This window comes from Schistocerca serialis, chromosome 2 (assembly GCF_023864345.2).
Source record: "Schistocerca serialis cubense isolate TAMUIC-IGC-003099 chromosome 2, iqSchSeri2.2, whole genome shotgun sequence".
Classification (NCBI taxonomy): domain Eukaryota; kingdom Metazoa; phylum Arthropoda; class Insecta; order Orthoptera; family Acrididae; genus Schistocerca; species Schistocerca serialis.
This window is the reverse complement of record NC_064639.1, coordinates 397,860,500-397,880,027: the sequence shown is the minus strand read 5'-3', so window position 1 is coordinate 397,880,027 and position 19,528 is coordinate 397,860,500. Positions and strand designations below refer to the sequence as shown.

Genomic DNA, 19,528 nt, shown 5'->3' with positions numbered 1-19,528 from the left:
AGAAACCTACATGCCAGCAGTGATCATAAGCATTGTAGGTGGTGAAGCAGAACTGTGGATCACTAATTGTCAGGAGCAACAACACCTCATCTCTAAATGTGTGTAGGTATGAAGAGCTGAACCAGTCTAAGAAGAGCAGAAAAAAAAGGTAATTGTGCTCCACTGCCATTACAGACAAAGGGGCCAAGAAAAAATTTCAGCAAGTACTGGCCGTTTTTCAACAATTTTCTGATGCTCTCAAATCTGAAGTGAGGGAAAGACAGACCATGCAGCCCACGCTGAAACACCGTATCAACAGTGGGGGATTATCTTCTAAGTAGCCAAGTGCTCATACAGGGTGTCGCCGGCTAAACAACATATAATCTGGAAGAAAGTGAAGAAAACACTTTAAGATGACATTGGACCTTCAGGGAATCCTCTGTTCTCTCCTGTGATCCATGAGTAGAAGAAGGAGCATGGCACATGGAATTTCTGCATTGAATACTGATGACTGAACAAAATCATGAATAAAGATGTCTACCCATTTCTCCACATTGATGACCCCTAGATTGCTTGAGAGGAGCAATGTATTTCTCAGCTATGGACACGCAAGCAAGGTATTGGCAAATGGAGGTTGATGAGGCTGAACAGGAAGAGACTGCATTTATAACTTCTGACAGTCTCTGTCAGTTTACAATTATTTGGACTACATAGCACTCCACCACCTTTGAACGTATGATGGACAACCTGCTTTGACACCTTAAATGGACAAAATGTCTGTTTTTTTTTTATTTTGAAGAAACGTGAAGAACATCTAAGCCACCCAACAACTAAGTAGAAGTGTGTTCAGACTGCAGGTCTCTGTCTGAACTTGAAAAAGTGTCTCTTCAGAGCCCAAATATACTATAGAAGAAGGGTGAAATGAATAGTGGCATCAGTTTTACGTAGAAATGTTTGTAGACGTAAAAAGTGTATATATGTAAGCATCTTGCATGTGGCAACAAACTGGAGGTTTAATTCTTCAGGCTTCTCCAGCAATCTTTTGACATTTTGAAAAAAACTGGAGGTTATTTTTTGATATTCAGAATTTTAATAACATTCTACATAAAAAAACAAAGTACAAAATCTTTTCAGATTGGCATTTGAATACAGTAACAAAAGTTAACAACAACAGGGTCAGAAGAATGCTGTAAGAACACATTACACATAGTTTCAGTTATTTGTCATTCTTGGCTAACACACCAATTTCACAGCCTCATTGTGAATACTGTTAACAGCACACTTCCTTACAGTTACATTACTGTTTAGTCATAATCCTCTGCCATTTTAGTTTATGCAATTCACTTGTTAAAACAGTAAATCTTACAGATAACTTAACTTCAGAATATAAGCCACAGCACTGTTGTAATGGTGTAGTTTCTGATGGGAGCTTACAAGAAATTCACATGAACAAACCGTAGTATTCTGTTATGAATTCAATTTACATTTAACAAATAACAGTTGAAAAGCTGACTGCATGCAGTGTTTGAATTTAAAATAATTATGACTGTTCCATACTAAGTCACTTAAAAAAATAATAACAACATCAACAATAATAAGCAACAGTTCTTATTTCAAACATTACAAACATTTCCACTGTAAAAAGAGTAGCCTATTTGTAACACAATTCAACACATTGTTTCAGCTGAGTGTTTACGTATGCATATCTGGAATGCCTAAAACTTAATTAAAGTGAGTCGGTTTCGTGAACAAACAGCACAGACACCAGTGCATACGTACAGGGCTACTATAAATAATTCATTTGCTTTAAAAGTTCTATATTTTCCAAAATATTACATTTAGTCATGACTGATGTTGAAGTAGAGCTGTAAACTCACCAAGTTTGCATTGTACCCAGTAGTTGCTGTTATGAGTGCAATGCCTTGACAAAACGGTGACAAAGCAAGAGGATGAACATTTTGCCTTCAAGGTGATATTCAGCAATGGAGCAACCTTGCATTTATATGGAAATGTTAATCGCCACAATAGGTGACTGTGGGGCACTGAAAATCCTCATGAAACTGTGGTAAATGAAACAGATTTACTGAATGTTAATGTTTTCTGTGCAGTGTCGCAGATGAAGCTGTATAGGGTTTATGGTTATATTAATGCATCAATCATATTTGTACATGTAATACTTTGGAAAATAAAGAGCTATGAAAATGAGTGAATCATTTGTAGTAGCCCTGTACTAACAATCCAGAGAAATCTTCTCTTTGATATAATTAATGATTGTAAACAATGTGTACAAGTGCACAGCCCATATCTTGAACACAAAATTACAGCAATATTGTCCTCATATTATTGACCTGAACACATTTTTAACAACACAATTCTTTGATTACTCACAGCTCACTTTTTCCTGCCATCTACCCATGTGGTGCTTACTAATCTTTAGTAACCAAAACCAAATGCTAGTCAGTTAGAATGTATTTTACGAAGCATGACAGATTCACTGAAACCAACTGTAGCTAAAAGTTAACAACATTTTTCTGAAGATGAGGGTGGGGGGAGGGGGGGGGGGGCAGTTCTTGACATGAGTATTGGTTTGAAAGTAAATTATATTGTCTTTTTAGTCATATCCTACAGCTCCACTCTTAAAAATACAACAGTATGTTGATACTTCTTTTACTAAATGTACCGAAGTAAATTGTTGTATTTATCTCCAAAGAGAAACTAGGACTTGTAATTTTTTGCTTATTCTGTTAGTTCTGCCATAATATCATTTTATTTTTCTTTGGCAAGGTCTCCTTGTATTTACATACTTATGGTATGTGTTAATTGTTATATACTGATTTTCTTTCCCATCCCCCTTTCTCTTTATTACTCTAGTCAATGCTACCATCTTTTTTTTACAAAAAGCTTTTGTACTGACAATTAGGTCTACTATACAGAGAAGCTGCCATTATTGTTTTCAAAAGACCTTATAGCAAAAACATGTTGAATTATGAGCACCTATTGTATTTACGTACCAACAAAGATTCTTAATTTTAAGCATTTACAATAAGATCATTCAAACAATATTTTTACATTTAATTTTCATAACTTTATTTGAGAAAATATTGGACACAGATTGAGTATTAATCAGTTAATTTTCATTTGTGGTTAACATAAATAATTGGTTCATTAAAAACTCTCTTCATGTTTTGCTGTGAACTAAACTTTATCTATTGGTTGCAGGGAACCATAACATTAGACAAGCCATTTTCTTCTTCTCTGAGTGTGAATGTGTGCTTGACAACATGTGTGTGCTCTCACATGTGGATGAGCATGCGCACTCCCATGTGTTAATGCATGTACATGTAACAGGATCATTAGGATGATTTAACTTTGCGAGAAACTATACCAAGAGAGAAAGACAAAGTGCATGCGCATTTGCACATTTGCTTCAGAGCACATACACATGCATGTTCCCACATGTGTGCATGCTCTTACGTGTGAATGCATGTATGCTCGCGTAAGATACACATGTGTTCCCATGCACACTGCAGCACACAAGCACATTCTCTCTCTCTCTCTCTCTCTCTCTCTCTCTCTCTCTTTCTCTCTTTCTTTCTTCTCTCCCCCCTGCCTCCAGTTCTTTGAAGTGAAGCTGACAGAATAGCAATGAGCATTTCATATAAAAAAAATTCAGTTGTAAACTCTAGCTACTAACCTGAACAATCAAATATGGCATGACCTGAATAAAGGAATACAAGTCTTCAGTTTCCTTTCACAAATAGGAGTAAACTACATTGCAAACTGCTCTAACTTTGATTTTCAAGAATGTAAGTGTCTCCAGACTATAAACCCTAAACTGCAACTGCATTTAGTATTTTTATAACCTCTTAATCTTGTTAATTGATTTTTCTTTTTGAGTAACTAATGTAAAAGAAAAGAAAAATGATCATGTACTGTTAGTTTCATTTGTCCCATGTGTTGGTTCACTAGACATTACCGTCTATGTCAGCTTTACAAAATAAAAAAAAATTAAAATGTTTATATTTCTGAAACCTCTTATCTACATACCACAGTAGCAACTGTACTCCATCTGCACTACATATATCATTCTTCTTAGACATGTAGAAAACATAATCTTATTTAAAAGCTACAGCATTTTTCCAAAAAACTTGTTTTCAGCGTGTTGAAGGAGAATGATGCAAGTAGTTTGGTGGGAGGAGAACTGGTCAGGGGAAACCTATACACCCCAACAAAACTGAATATTCAGAGGATGAAAGGCTAAGAGAGAAATGAGACTCTAAAAAAGCAGTATGGAGAAGGTCACATTACTACATTTATTCAATGAAATACAATTGGAAGTCACTACCAAAGGATAGTATCTAACAGTTTTCCTGAAGATATTCCACATGAGTATGATGTGATGACTGCTAAAATTGCTGAAATGCGTCTCACTCATCTGGCGAGTCAGAGGGTTACGACGACTAATGCAAGGACACTAATAAGGAGTTGGTGGGTGAAGGGTTTCACTCGCTGATGATTCTTTCTGATTTAGTTACTTCATTTGGGACAAACTAACTCAACAATCAAATCTGTGAATTTATACATGAAACTTGTAAAGCAAACAGGGAGACAGAACAGAGAATCAGAAAGGTATGCATACAACACGTTTCTTCCCAAATATTATTAAATGTGGTTATCAGAGCATGAAAAAATTGACCAGACAGATGTATTCAAACTTGACATTTTGTTTTTCCTGTTCATCTGGGAACTGACTGATGTGTGGCAGCTGCCTATTTCCAAAAGCAGGCATTCCTGTATTATGACAGTATGGGAGAAGATAATGAGTCAAGTCCATTAACTAAATGGAATTACTTGTACCAAGAAGCTGCACAGAGATCAACTGAATCACTTAGTGAAGACATATGGGAGATCTGGTGTGTGAAGCATATCCCAATGCAAAGCAACAAAAGTGACTGTGGTGTTGTTATGCACAAGTATGTAGACTGCATTACACATAATGTTAAGCTGGAGTTCTCCCAGAGTGACATGCCAGAAATAAAAGAGATGATGGAAGAAAAACAAAGCTGGAAAAAAAGTTGGTACACCACTTACTATGAAATTCAAGAGAATGATCAGAAATTCCCAAAGTCTCCCCCTACAGCTGCCTGTAATTAATTATTTTCCATATAAGTGTGTAAGTATTTTGAGTGTGTGTAATGCAAACACAGTGAGCAAGATTATGTGATCAATGAAGATGATGGCAACATCAGCAACATAGATTCTTAACAGCAAAAGCCTTGATCCATAAAGGACTCACAACACATAATAAAATAGTTTTCAAGTCTGAACAGGCTGAATACCCTCACAGACAATTACTGTACAAACTATAGTGAATGATGACAGTAGGATGCACTAGCAGTTTAGCATTTGCTTTCAAGAACAAAATTCTGGTTCTCAACATCTGCGTCACATTACATAGTGAAATAAATGTTTCTCAGCATCAAAATTTAAAATATACTTGATTGTTTCTGGTTTTGCACAACATATTCTAAGAATACAGTATATAAATTAAAACTTCAAATCATTAATTCAACTACAATATCACAAAACATGACAAATTACGCACAACAGGATTGGTGTAAGAGCACCTGTCAGTGAAATCTAAAATGTCTTAACAATTTAAAAGTTGTGATGCTTTTCCAAAGCAAATATTTTGCATCATAGAGTTAACTGAAGACTGTCACCTACAATAAAATAGTATTATAAATATCAGTAGATCCAGGTATGACTTCTCACTTCTTAATTAAAAGAAAATCTGGTCAATTATATGAGATTGAATGATTATATATGTATATTAAATGTGATGTGAAGTTTGGAGTTATTTCAGTCTATGAACCATTACACTGTGTTACAAAATCTATCACAGATAATGGCATCTTTACATCTACTTCTCGATACTTTATCTTCCAGACAGAACAATACACGAGTATAAAATATATTTCTGTTAGACAATTATGGGAAGACTTATAATACTGTGAAACTTACAAAGGCAAGAACAATCTGATACCACACATACTTAAAACAAGCAGGAAAGAATATATATCTCTCTCTCGCTCTCTCTCTCACTCACTCACTCACTCACACACACACACACACACACACACACACACACACACACACACACACACACACACACTCTAATTCCACAATAAATATTATACAATAAATCAACAATGCAATAAGTAAGATCAGCAATGCAAATCACAAAATTCCTGCATCTTAAATTATTTTTCTGTGCATTTTCCCTCAAGTGCAACACAAAACTTCTTTGTTATTTGCTTTATCTGTGGTAAGCCTGCCACAACTATTGTCTGCTACAGATTTAGTATTTCTAATAACTAGAAAATACATGTATAATTTGTGGCACTAATTGCGTGTGGAATGATGAAATTAAATATTACGAACATAAACTATTTGAGAGAAAAACATATGATAAATATTATTAACTATCAATATGATATCTCTGTTTACTTCAGGAGAATGTGATGTGTTACAACTCAGCTGTGCTGCACAGTAGTGCCTGTGAAAAGTTCACACCACACCGGGCAATGTTCTGTGGCACAGCCACCCCACAGCCATCCTTTAGGAATAGCGAGATGTGACAGACCTTGCCTCACAATACCCCAAACACCTGGAAATAAAATGTTTGTTGCCAACACTTATTACTTTCTGATATCACTGCAGAGCAAACCACATGAACCAAGTCACACAATAAAACATAAAATAAGTAGTAATGAAAGATATTTCTCATAACAAAGAGAAAGACAGATAGTATTTGATTAAAATGTAAGGATTAAATTTCTGGAGCCCATCACATAACGCAAATATTTAGGGGCAACACATTCACTTTGTCACAGCATACAAAGCATTGTTTGTATCTGAATTTTTCTGGTGAGAGGTTACTTCCACAGTTGATTATCAGAGACATTTAGTCTCATCAAAGTAGTGTCCATTCTAAGCCAGTGATTTCCAATATGTTCATTAAGCATTTTTTGCAATAAGTTTGTCTGAATGACAGAGCTGCAGAATAAATATAGTTACAGTTGAAACAACTACGAGGGTGGTTTGAGAAGTTCTCGGAACAGAATAGAAAAAAAGTACTTACATCACTGAAGCTCTTTTTATTTTTCAATGTAGTCTCTTTGTAGATTAATGCAGTTGGTCCAATGATGTTCCATTGCTTTGAATCCATTACAAAAATGAGTTTCCTCCAGGCCTGCAAAATAGTTGTCAATTCCGGCTCTCAGTTCTTCGTTTCAAGTCAATCTCCGTCCACCACGAAAAATTTTCAGTTTTAGGAAGAGATGGAAGTCTGACAGAGCCATATCAGCTGAATAAGGTGGGCGTGGCAACAATTCATACCTTAGTTCATGTAATTTTGCCATGGCGATGGCACGTGTGTGGGTGTGCGTTGCAAGTCGCCTCACCCATCTTGCAGATAAGTTTTTCATTTCTAATTCATCAGTTAAAATATGATATACCCTTTCAGATGACATCTGGCAAGCATGTACAATTTCACACACTTTCAATCGGCGATCCTCCATGACCATTTTGTGCCCTTTTGCAATGCTTTCTGGAGTATTGATACATCTCTGCTGACCACTACACAGATCATCGTCTAAGTTCTCCCAACCAAATTTAAATTCATTTGTCCACTTGTTAACAGTTGAATACGAGGAAGCAAAGTCCCCCAATGTATTCTGGAAATCGGCATGAATGTCCTTAGCTTTCATACCTTTCCTTATGAAGTACTTAATCACTGCTCAAATCTCGATTTTTTCCATCTTCGCAAATCACTACATGGGAATAAGAACAACAGAGCCATGCCACAGCCACAGCTCTCTCCACAAGAGCACTGACATGGCACATGTTTACAGTCAACAGTCCAAGCAATATAATATGAACAACTCGTTGCGCTACTGCTGACTTCTCATGGTGATTCTGAGAACTTTTAAAACCACCTCGTAATACCAGAACAAAATACAACAACTTAGAAGAAGCCATAGCTATCGAAGAACACTCATTTACAGGATGGAACAACAACAATGTGGCAATATGGTCAGGACAGATTGCTACTCACCACATAGAGGAGACAGTGAGTTGCAGATATGCACAATGCAACTGCACACTAGAAATATTTTCACCTTTCAGGAGAATGCCTTCAGAAGTAGATCTCTCACACATGCAAACAGCAACAACAATGACAAACCCCCCCCACACACACACACGGCCACTGCCAAGGGGCACTAAGACTGACTGCGACTGCTTCTGATGTTCGCTGCAATCCAGCTGTGGTCTGTAGTTGAAGTGTGGAAGAGGTGTTGGTTGGGAATGGGGGGGAGGAGGAGGAGGAGGAGGAGGAGGAGGAGATTAGTGTTTAACGTCCCGTCGACAACGAGGTCATTAGAGACGGAGCGCAAGCTCGGATGAGGGAAGGATGGGGAAGGAAGTCAGCCGTGCCCTTTCAAAGGAACCATCCCGGCATTTGCCTGAAGCGATTTAGGGAAATCACAGAAAACCTAAATCGGGATGGCCGGAGACGGGATTGAACCGTCATCCTCCCGAATGCGAGTCCAGTGTGCTAACCACTGCGCCACCTCGCTCGGTTGGGAATGGGGATGGACGGCAAGTTATAGGGAGGGAAGGTGCAGGTACTGCCTGTCTGCATGTGCAGGGACAGGGTAGGGCAGTTAGGTGCAGCATTGGGAGACTGTGCTGGGAAATGGGGGGGGGGGGGGCTGCAGAGAAGTAGAGAGGAGGTAATCCTTTGTAGGTGCACTGAGGGATAGTGTGTGTGTGTGTGTGTGTGTGTGTGTGTGTGTGTGTACTGGAGTGGGAGCAGGGGAAGACACATGTGGGAGAAGGATGGGCACTGGTGAATGCGGCCAGAGGGGTTACAGGAATGAAGAATGTGTTGTAGAGAGAGTTCCCATCTGCACAATTCGAAAAAACTGAGCTGATGTTGGTGGGAAGAATCCAGATGACACAGGCTGTGAAGCAGTCACTAAAACAAGGCACACCATGTTCAGCGACATGTTCAACAACTGGGTGCTCCAGCTATCTCTTGGCCATATTTTGGCAGTGGCCATTCATGCAGACAGCTTGTTACTTGCCATGCCCAAATACACTGCAGGATAGTAGTTGCAGCCAAGTTTACACACACATCAAAAAATTTTTTGCATCATCCTGGTTCCCAGAACTCCTGAAGATATACGTTGACTGTGAATATTGTATCACAGACACAGTCCCTTTGACTGTTCAGAGACGTCACTAAACAGGCCTAAATATGTAAACAACCATGCATGAGCAGTGCCTATTAGATGGAGGGGGTCCAACAGCCAATCAGCTCCAGTCATTCCACCTGCAAGGAGGTACACGGCTCGTGTTGTCTATAGTTCAACCATGTCTAGATGGTCAATACCGCAGTTTGATCGCGTCCACATTGTTACTTTGTGCCAGGAAGGGCTCTCAACAAGGGAAGTGTCCAGGCATCTCAGAGTGAACCAAAGCAATGTTGATCAGACATGGAGGAGATGCAGAGAGACAGGAACAGTCAATGACATGCCTCGCTCAGGCCACCCAAGAGCTACTACTGCAGTGGATGACCGCTACCTAAGAATTATGGCTCAGAGGAACCCTGACAGCAATGCCACCATGTTAAATAATGCCTTTCATGCAGCCACAGGACGTTATGTTACAACTCAAACTATGCGCAATAGGCTGCATGATGCACAACTTAACTCCCGACGTCCATGGCAAGGTCCATCTTTGCAACCACGACACCATGCAGTGTGGTACAGATGGGCCCAACAACGTGCCAAATGGACCGCTCAGGACTGACATCACGTTCTCTTCACTGATGGTGTCGCATTTGCCTTCAACCAGACAATCGTCAGAGACGTGTTTGGAGGCAACCCGGTCAAGGTGAACGCCTTAGACACACTGTCCACCGAGTGCAGCAAGGTGGAGGTTCCCTACTGTTTTGGAGTGGCATTATTTGGGGCCGACCTACGCCACTGGTGGTCATGGAAGGTGCCATAATTGCTGTATGATACGTGAATGCCATCCTCTGACTGATAGGGTAACCATGTTGGCAGCATATTGGCAAGGCATTCGTTTTCGTGGATGACAATTCGCGCCCTCATCATGCACATCTTGTGAATGACTTCCTTCAGGATAACGACATCGCCTTGACTAGAGTGGCTAGCCTGTTCTCCAGACATGAACCCTATTGAACATGCCTGGGATAGATTGAAAAGGGCTGTTTATGGACGGTGTGACCCACCAACTGCACTGAGGGATCTACGCTAAATCGCCATTGAGGAGTGGGACAATCTGGACCAACAGTGTCTTGATGAACTTGTGGATAGTATGCCACGACAAATACGGGCATGCATCAATGCAAGAGGACGTGCTACTTGGTGTTAGAGGTACCAGTGTGTACAGCAATCTGGACCACCATCTCTGAAGGTGTCGCTATATGGTGGTACAATATGAAATGTGTGGTTTTCATGAGCAATAAAAAGGGCAAAAATGATGTTTATGTCGATATCTATTCCAATTTTCTTTACAGTTTCCGGAACTCTCAGAACTGAGGTGATGCAAAACTTTTTGTGATGTGTGTAGATCACATGGCTACTTTCACAGGTGGCCCAGTCTTTGACGGGGTAGGAGATGCCAGTGACACAACTGGAATAAGTGATAGTGGGAGGATGTATGAGACAGGCCTTGTATATGGGTCTATTGCAGGAATATGAGGCAAGGGGTGGGGAGCAGGGGTGTAGTAGTGACAGACAAGGATAGTGCACAGGGTGGGTGCGTGGGTGCATGGGTGGGTCGTGAGAGGGGTGGGGGAGATAGTAGGGAGGATATTTCTCCTTTTGGGGCAGGATGAGAGACAGTCGAAATAGTGATATTTAGTGTTCTATCTATTATACCAAGGGTGGTTTACTGCAATGCAGAGATGCTAACCTGATGGGTGGACATTGGGAACATTGAATGCTGTGCCAGTGATTGCCATGTCTGTACCTGTAACCGAGGTGGTGCCACGAGAAACCAGCCCTTCCCCACTTATCAATGTTAATCCCTGATGGTGCAGAGCTGTGAGTAGAATAAATTTTGCTTGTGTGGAACAGCCAAGAGCAGCTATGTAAGTGCATAGTTTTCTTGTTACTATCAGTGATATGTAATGTGGATGCATTTTGTGTAGTGAGCAGTTAATTGTACTTTCATTTTCAGGGACTTAATATTATTTTTGTTGTGTATTTCCTTTGAAAAATTTTCATTCTTTCTCTCATACAAATTATACTGTAGGGAAATTTGTTAGCCTTTAATGAATTTTGCTTGCTTTCCTTGTCTTATTGATATCAAAATGATTAAAATTGTAATTATATTTCTTGTGACAGGCTGCACTGCAGGTATACTCACATATGTATGCGAATTCTACTAACATGGATTGTATTTTCATGTCTTTCTGTATCTCTTGCTTAATTTATATGGTATGGCATTGTGGTCATTTACCAACTACATCTACTTTCATGGGACCAGGTATCTGACCCCTCCATCCCCACCACTGGAAGGACTATATTTTCTTGTTTTTCAATTGTCTTTGAGAATTGGTATGTAAGCATAGTGTGTTACTGTTGCCCACCCTGACACTATATCAATAGCTGACTCTCTGGATAGGGTGGAGTGTGGTATAATTATTAATGAGATTTGTGTGTGAGCTCAGCAATGAATGCCACTGTAGTGTTGGAGATGTGGCCTGCAAAAAAGGAAAACTGCTTTATTTTGGCAAAAAGTGGTCAAAGCACTCACCACAGAAGTTGTGTGTTTTACAGCAGTTACAGCAGTGTACGAATCAGTGATTTATTATAAACGGTGTAATTTCCTCATCTGTGTCTCATGTCATATAGGGCAACAATAAGCTGTGTCACAATGGTTATGAAACCAACAGACATGGTGATCATTCTAACAGATAGAGACGTATGTGGCTGGAAATTTACATGTGGAGATACTTTTGTTTGCACATCATGCTGAGAGGTCAACAGGCAGCAGTGCCACATAACGGTAATGCAAGCACTTGTAAAAATCAGTAATAGCATCATTAGGATAATTTAACTTTAATTGCAACAAACTAAGCTAACTGCTAAAACTATCTGAACAGTGACTCTGTGCGACTGCAGTATTAGTAATCAAACAGGGTGACTAATCAGCATGATAATAAGTTCTGATGGGGAAGTCTTCAACACCTCTGTGACAAAATCCAGCAAAATTACACATTCACTGGAAACCAATTTTTAGGCATGTGGCTTAAACATGATTTTAAATGGTAGACACACACAATTTCACACAAAGCAAGCTTTCACACTGTTCGAATTGTATACTTTGATCAGCACCACAGCTTTCCACAGTACGAGATTATATTCTGCGGTAACATAACTGCTAGCTCTGTCATCATCAGGATCAAAAACAGAACTATAAAAGCAACGCAACATGTGCAACAAACAGATTCCTGCAGGCCCCTCTTTCGAAAGTCTTTCAACCTCTCACTCTCCTACATTTTTGTTCTAAAAACATGTCAGTGGTGGCATATGTTATTGTTTTCTTGGGAAAGCAGCTGTTGAAGGTCAATACAAACCCTTCTATAAATGCATCAAATTCAGAATTTACAACTGTCACATTATAAACATCCCTCCCATTATCTTTCTGTAAAGCTACCTTGAAATTTTCTGATGTCCATCCATTAATTACTCTAAAAATGGGATTTCTCCGGGGCTCATACCTCATGTTCTGTTAGTGAGAGAAAGGCAGTGTCAAGTGTTCTGGACAGCTCTTGAGCTAGGGATCATGGGTACATCCAACACAAGGGCCGTCTTACTGTAACTATCCTACAGTACAGGGTCGAAGTATGAGTATTATACACTTCCTCCTGCTTAGGCAAATGGAGCAAATCGGTTGGTTCTTTTTGCATTTTATGTGGCATACAGTGTGCCTTAAGGGACTTATGGAGGCCCACTTAGTTTATGGGTAGTTCCTGAGAAAACCCAAAGTAGTGTTTTTACACAATTTTTTTCACTGTCAGCAGCTCATATCTAAATAATTAAGCACAGGGTATTGCTAAAATTTCAATGGTAAATTCTCTAGGCATTTATCTAGAAATGCCATCTTTCCAATTTAAAAATCTTTATCCATTACCAAGATACACCCCAAAAACATAGTTTTTGGGTACCAAAACTGAGCTGCAGATTTCAAGACAGTTATTCACAACAAATGGCTGTAACTTTTATGACCGATTCCTAAGGTCTTGATCTCTAACAGCCTGAAAATTTTTCTTTACATCCTTATCTGTTTCTGAGATATAGAGGTTTACAGTTACCCTATTTGTGCACGTAAAACACAACAGGTAAAAATTCGGTGTGAAACAAAAACCAATATGTAGCACGGAGAAATATGCTGTGAAGTATCTCCATTATCATCACAAGGGTTCTGGAAACCCCCATGTGCACCACATGAAAAATTTTTGTGCACATAAAATCCAATCTGAAGAGTACAATTAGTTTGGTGTTTTAATTTCATGTAAGGAAACTACCATCAATTTGTGAGCCATAAAGTTCTTTTCATATGAGTGATATGCCCTGCTCCAGCAGAGAAAAGAAGGGAGCCAGCGGAAAAATGATCCTATCAGAGCATAAAAAATGGTGACTTCCTCCTGTTTAACATACTTTGACTAAAAAGTGGGTTACCAGATGCCTCATTCTGCCTTCCTCAGCACCTTTAAAAAATTTTCCAAAAATTTTGGCATATGAACATATTCCCACTTTTTTATGCTGAGAGAGGAGGAGACATTGGCAGTGGTAAGGAGACATAAAAGTAATAAATACTGGAAGGTAGCAGACGGTGGTTGTATAGAACGAGCAAAGGAGGCATGCATTAGCAGTGGAACATAGGTGACAAAGACAAAACAGTGCTAGGAAAAGAGTGAGGGAGACAGTACCAGGTGGAGAGGAATAAAGAGAAGGAGAAAGTGGAAGTGGGTTAGAGCCGGTGATAATGAGAGACAGAGTCTGTGACAATGATAACAAGGAAGAGGGAGATAATGACAGTGAGAACAGAAAGCAGCAGTGGGAAGGGATGAATGAGAAAGCAACATTAGGAGAGAGCAACAGGGAGACAGTGACAATGAGAGGAGACAGTAGTAGTAGTAGTAGTAGTAGTAGTAGTACAAAATGAAGGAGACTGTGATTGAGACACAGGAGATAGTAGAGACACAAAGAGATGATGACAAAGAGTTGGGCTGAGTAAGTGAGTGAGAATAAGCAAGTGAGAGTGGATGGGTATGAGTGGCTTACAGCAATGGACTAATGGGTGTGAGTGAGTTACAGTTAGGGGAGCTTGTGGGAGTGAGAGGTGAGTTGCATGTTGAAATGAGCAGGGATATGCTTTCATGAAAAAAGTTTTGGGAAAATTTTTAAAGGTGCTCAGGAAGGCAGAATAAGGCAGCCGGTGAACAACTTTTCTGTCAAAGTATTTTAATTCAACAGGAGCCTATTCACCTTTTCTTGTGCTCCAGTAGTAGTTCTGCTATGTAATTCTGCTGGGGAAATTAAAAATATAACTGAGATTATAGGCCTTATGTAACATTTTCAAACTTAATTGCTTTTAAGCTCTCCACAGCCTATTTTTTTCTGAGTGGAGTAATATTGATTCAAATATTCCAATGGACATTTGAATTGTCCCACTGGGACTCTATATACTGTAGCAATTATACATGGCCTTTCCATTAACAGCAGTTCACAAGGAAATTACTGAATAGATTTGAGCTCAGTATTATTTTTAAATTACATGACAACTACTAATTTTTATGTTTAACACAAAATATTTCTATATTTATTTGGCTGTTAGACAGACCTAATGCATCAACTTCCTTAAGACATTCTAGATCACGTAAACAGATAAGTAGTTCATTAACTTTGTTTTTTAGTCCTCTAACATTCTGATGAATATCAGTAGGCTCATTCACACTTGTTTCTTTTAGTGTGACACTTCATTCATCTGGACCATTTTTAAATCAGTTTGTACAAATGAAATACTTAGACAAAAAGGCTTACATCTCACATATGTAATATCAAGAATTCCATTGCTTGTAACAGTACACCCTCCCCCTACACTTCTTGCTGTCACTTCAGATACCAATCTTTCCCCTTCCTGTTAAAAGTGTAGACCATGTCTTTTTTATCCTCCTCTTCCAATAGCTCATTTTTTTAATGGTTTCTACAGTAGATCCAATCACCAATTTGTTTTTCTTATATCTGTTTGTTAACATGTAAATTACAAGCAAAAAGCAACTGATCAGAGATGATACAATACCTCAGACTTTTAGAACAAGCATAAAATTCTCACGAAACCAAAAAGCAGTAGATTTCTGGGAGTAACTATCATACTGACACCACAATACTGACTACCACATGTAACTTGCTATTAATATGGAGGCTCAAAGATCCAGTATTAATAAATACCTTAGATTTTCCTTAAGTTTGATGGCCTGGAGTTGGAAGCATTTAGCTTCATGATGCAACTGATAAGCTAATTGATTAAATATGCATAAAAAACTGATATTCCAACCAATGAAATTGTGTCAAATGAAAAAATACCTGCAGCAGGCTAGGGGCCAGTACTTATTTCTTATTGCAAAAAATTCGCAGTTTTCCTTCACCCTTATTTTTTGGAACACTAACTATTTTGATCAAAACTGGAACTTTTATGAAATAATTTTCACTTAGTTCCCAAAAAATGGGGACATCATTAGTCTAAAAGATGAATGAGTAAGCACGGAGAAGGGAAAGACCATTACCTGTAAACAGTGATTGTGCATTTTTGTTAAGAAGGACGTTATCTGCATATTTTACCACTGGATTCTCATTAGCATTTGTAGAAATTGTGGTAGGAATTATCGTCCTATAATGTACTTTCAGACTATCATCCATCTCTGTGGAGAGAATAAAGAAATCCAATTAAATCACATAACAAAACAATCTTTTTTTGTAACGTAACATGTCTTGGTGACTCAAACTTCTTATGTACTACAGAATTTTTATGGCAGTAAAAATATGGGATGAATTATTACGTTTCAGATCTGAATTAGTAATCTACAAGTTCTAGTTAAACACTATGAACTAAGACACTAAGAACTTACGTAATTCAATTTACTTCCAGGCGAGTTAAATATCTTCATAAATATTTTAACAATTTTTTTTATCATAGTCTGACATGGTAGCCAATATATTTTGTTTCATAATGTAAGGTTTCATGAAAGGAATCTCGCATGTATTCCTGAAATTTAGGTTCCATTCATGAGACAACAAAGATGTTTATGATCTGACTGTTTTATTTATTTATGACTCCCGTGACACATTTAAGGCATCAGTGTCACAAAATTGTCATAAAATGAAATAAAAAATCAAAATGAGAAAATACAGTGAGATACCCACAGCTGGCTTACTGACAGTTCAAAAACTTACAATAGCCTTTCAAGCAAACTATCTTTTTTTTTAATATCTCTCTCTCTCTCTCTCTCTCTCTCTCTCTCTCTCTCTCTCTCTCTCTCTCTCTCTCTCTCTCTCTCTCACACACACACACACACACACACACACACACACACACACACACACACACTTTCACTCACTAAATCCTAAGGAGGGAGGGATAAGGAAAGTGATGAGTGGTAGGTCTTGCTTCTTAATAAAAAATGAAAGAGAAGAGAAAAGTGACCCCACTGGGTGCAGGTTTGGGTGTGGGAGTCATGGGAGATTAGCAATTAATAACTACTGAGCTATGACAATCATGCCATTAGAGAACAGTATTTTCACCAAGAATGATTTGTGCCTTGTCAAGGCTGAGATACCTTGTCAAGAAGGTGAAACTGCTATTTAAACATCAACAACTGATTCAATTCAGCCACTCTTGGACATGCTTCTATCTGACAGAGCTGCAAAATTGACAGTTTTTTTACCATATGAAGTAATTGTGTTTTTTCTGCAACTTCTGACTGTAAAAAATATAAATTTAGGAAACCTAATAAGAAATTTCCATCTATATATCTCACTATAACACACTAGTGATTAAAATGCTTCTTAATAAAAAATGAAAGGAACTGAACAAGAAGAGAAACTCAAAACAGTGTCAGATGAAATCACCGATACTAAAGGCCCTAAACTAGTAATTTCTTTTAAAAAGAAGAGAGCAATGTGCCATTTGCTGGCACAGATGATGGTATGGACCAAAAACACTACATTATTTATGGTGAAAAAAGGAAATCTGAATTATGGTTCCCACATATCATGTGCAAGCAATACCGTGTTCACTAACCAGAGTGAAATTCAAGTCAAACGCCATCCATGGAAATGTAGTTATGATTTTTTGATTGGCTGTTGAGTGTGTTTTGAATGGCAGTAATTTACACTACTGGCCATTAAAATTGCTACACCATGAAGATGACATGCTACAGTCGCAAAATTTAATCGACAGGAAGATGATGCTATGATATGCAAATGATTAGCTTTTCAGAGCATTCACACAGCGTTGGCACCGATGGCGACACCTACAACTTGCTGACATGAGGAATGTTTCCAACCGATTTCTCACGCACAAACAGCAGTTGACCGTCGTTGCCTGGTGAAACGTTGTTGTGATGCCTCGTGTAAGGAGGAGAAATTCGTACCATCATGTTTCCGACTTTGATAAAGGTCAGATTGTAGCCTATCGCGATTGCGGTTTATCGTACTGCGACACTGCTGCTCGCGTTGGTCGAGATCCAATGACTGTTAGCAGAATATGGAATCGGTGGGTTCAGGAGGGTAATACAGAATGCTGTGCTGAATCCCAATGGCCTCGTATCACTAGCAGCCGAGATGACAGGCATCTTAACCACATGGCTGTAATGGATCGTGCAGCCACGTCTCGATCCCTGAGTCAACACAGATGGGGACGTTTGCAAGACAACAACCATCTGCATGAACAGTTCGATGACGTTTGCAGGAGCATGGACTATCAGCTCAGGGACCATGGCTGCAGTTACCCTTGATGCTTCATCACAGACAGGAGCGCCTGTGATGGTGTACTCAATGACGAACCTGGGTACACACATGGCAAAACGTCATTTTTTCGGATGAATCCAGGTTCTGTTTACGGCATCATGATGGTCGCATCCATGTTTGGCGACATCGCGGTGAACGCACATTGGAAGAGTGTATTCGTCATTGCCATACTGGCTTATCACCAGGCATGATGGTATGGGGTGCCATTGGTTACACGTCTCAGTCACCTCTTGTTCGCATTGATGGCACTTTGAACAGTGGATGTTACATTTCAGATGTGTTACGAGCTGTGGCTCTACCCTTCATTCGATCCCTGCAAAACCCTACATTTCAGCAGGATAATGCACGACCGCGTGTTGCAAGTCCTGTATAGGCCTTCCTTGATACAGAAAATATTCGACTGTTGCCCTGGCCAGCACATTCTCCAGATCTCTCACCAATTGAAAATGTCCGGTCAATGGTGGCCGAGCAACTGGCACATCACAATACGCTAGTCACTACTCTTGATGAACTATGGTATCGTGTTGAAGCTGCATGGGCAGCTGTACCTGTACACGCCATCCAGGCTCTGTTTGACTCAATGCCCAGGTGTATCAAGGCTATTATTACGGCCAGAGGTGGTTGTTCTGGGTACTGATTTCTCAGGATCTACGCACCCAAATTGCGTGAAAATGTAATCACATGTCAGTTCTAGTATAATATATTCTTCCAATGAATACCGGTTTATCATCTGCATTTCTTCTTGGTGTAGCAATTTTAATGGCCAATAGTGTAATAGTAGTAAAGGTGGAGTAATGAAACAGTTTCTAGCAGGCCAATATTGTTGGTACAGAATCAAATTTATTTCCTTAACTTGGGAAGTCACTATATTTATTGCGATACATTTTTTAAATCATCAAAACTTAGCAAAGCCATAAAACAAATACAACTTGTAGCTGAAATAAATCTCTGTCATAGTTTGTCATCGTCCCTGACCCAGTGTGTCACCTTACCTGAATGTTGTGGTATGATGGTAAAAATGAATTGTTTTAAATATAATTTTATACTTGACAGTCACAAGAAGATTATCATTGGGTTTACAGCCCCCAGCAACAAATAATAATAATAACAGGATAAATATCCAGTTTTTATCTGGCCATCTCAAATGACTTTCTCAATTGCTAAAGCACTGGATATAACAGACCATTAATATAAAACTGTTTGTGTTTGTGATTGTTTCAAGAACACATTTGTCACACTGATTTCATTAAACCACATGTAACATATTACAAATAGGAACAGGAGATTTATTTATTCATTCTGTTCCATGTCGATCTTCTGTACAGTACGAGGATCACTTTTTTAAGTAATTACAAATGACTAGCAGATCGCACCATTGAGATGTAACTTTACTATTGTTTTAAAGCTTGTCACTT

The 19,528-nt window shown here is 38.9% G+C and overlaps 1 protein-coding gene across 4 annotated transcripts in view; it reads right to left on the bottom strand.

The window, feature by feature from the left end:
• Positions 1-1,046: 1,046 nt before the first annotated feature.
• Positions 1,047-19,528, bottom strand: part of LOC126457219 (endonuclease/exonuclease/phosphatase family domain-containing protein 1-like) — a 130,486-nt gene continuing 112,004 nt past the window's right edge. For all 4 annotated transcript variants that reach the window (XM_050093344.1, XM_050093342.1, XM_050093343.1 and 1 more), the window contains exons 12-13: positions 15,872-16,006; positions 1,047-6,649 (exon numbers count right to left, since the gene is read on the bottom strand). In XM_050093344.1, coding sequence (XP_049949301.1) covers positions 6,516-6,649; positions 15,872-16,006 — 269 coding nt within the window. In that variant the 3' untranslated portion in view covers positions 1,047-6,515. The remainder of the gene's footprint in view (positions 6,650-15,871; positions 16,007-19,528) is intronic.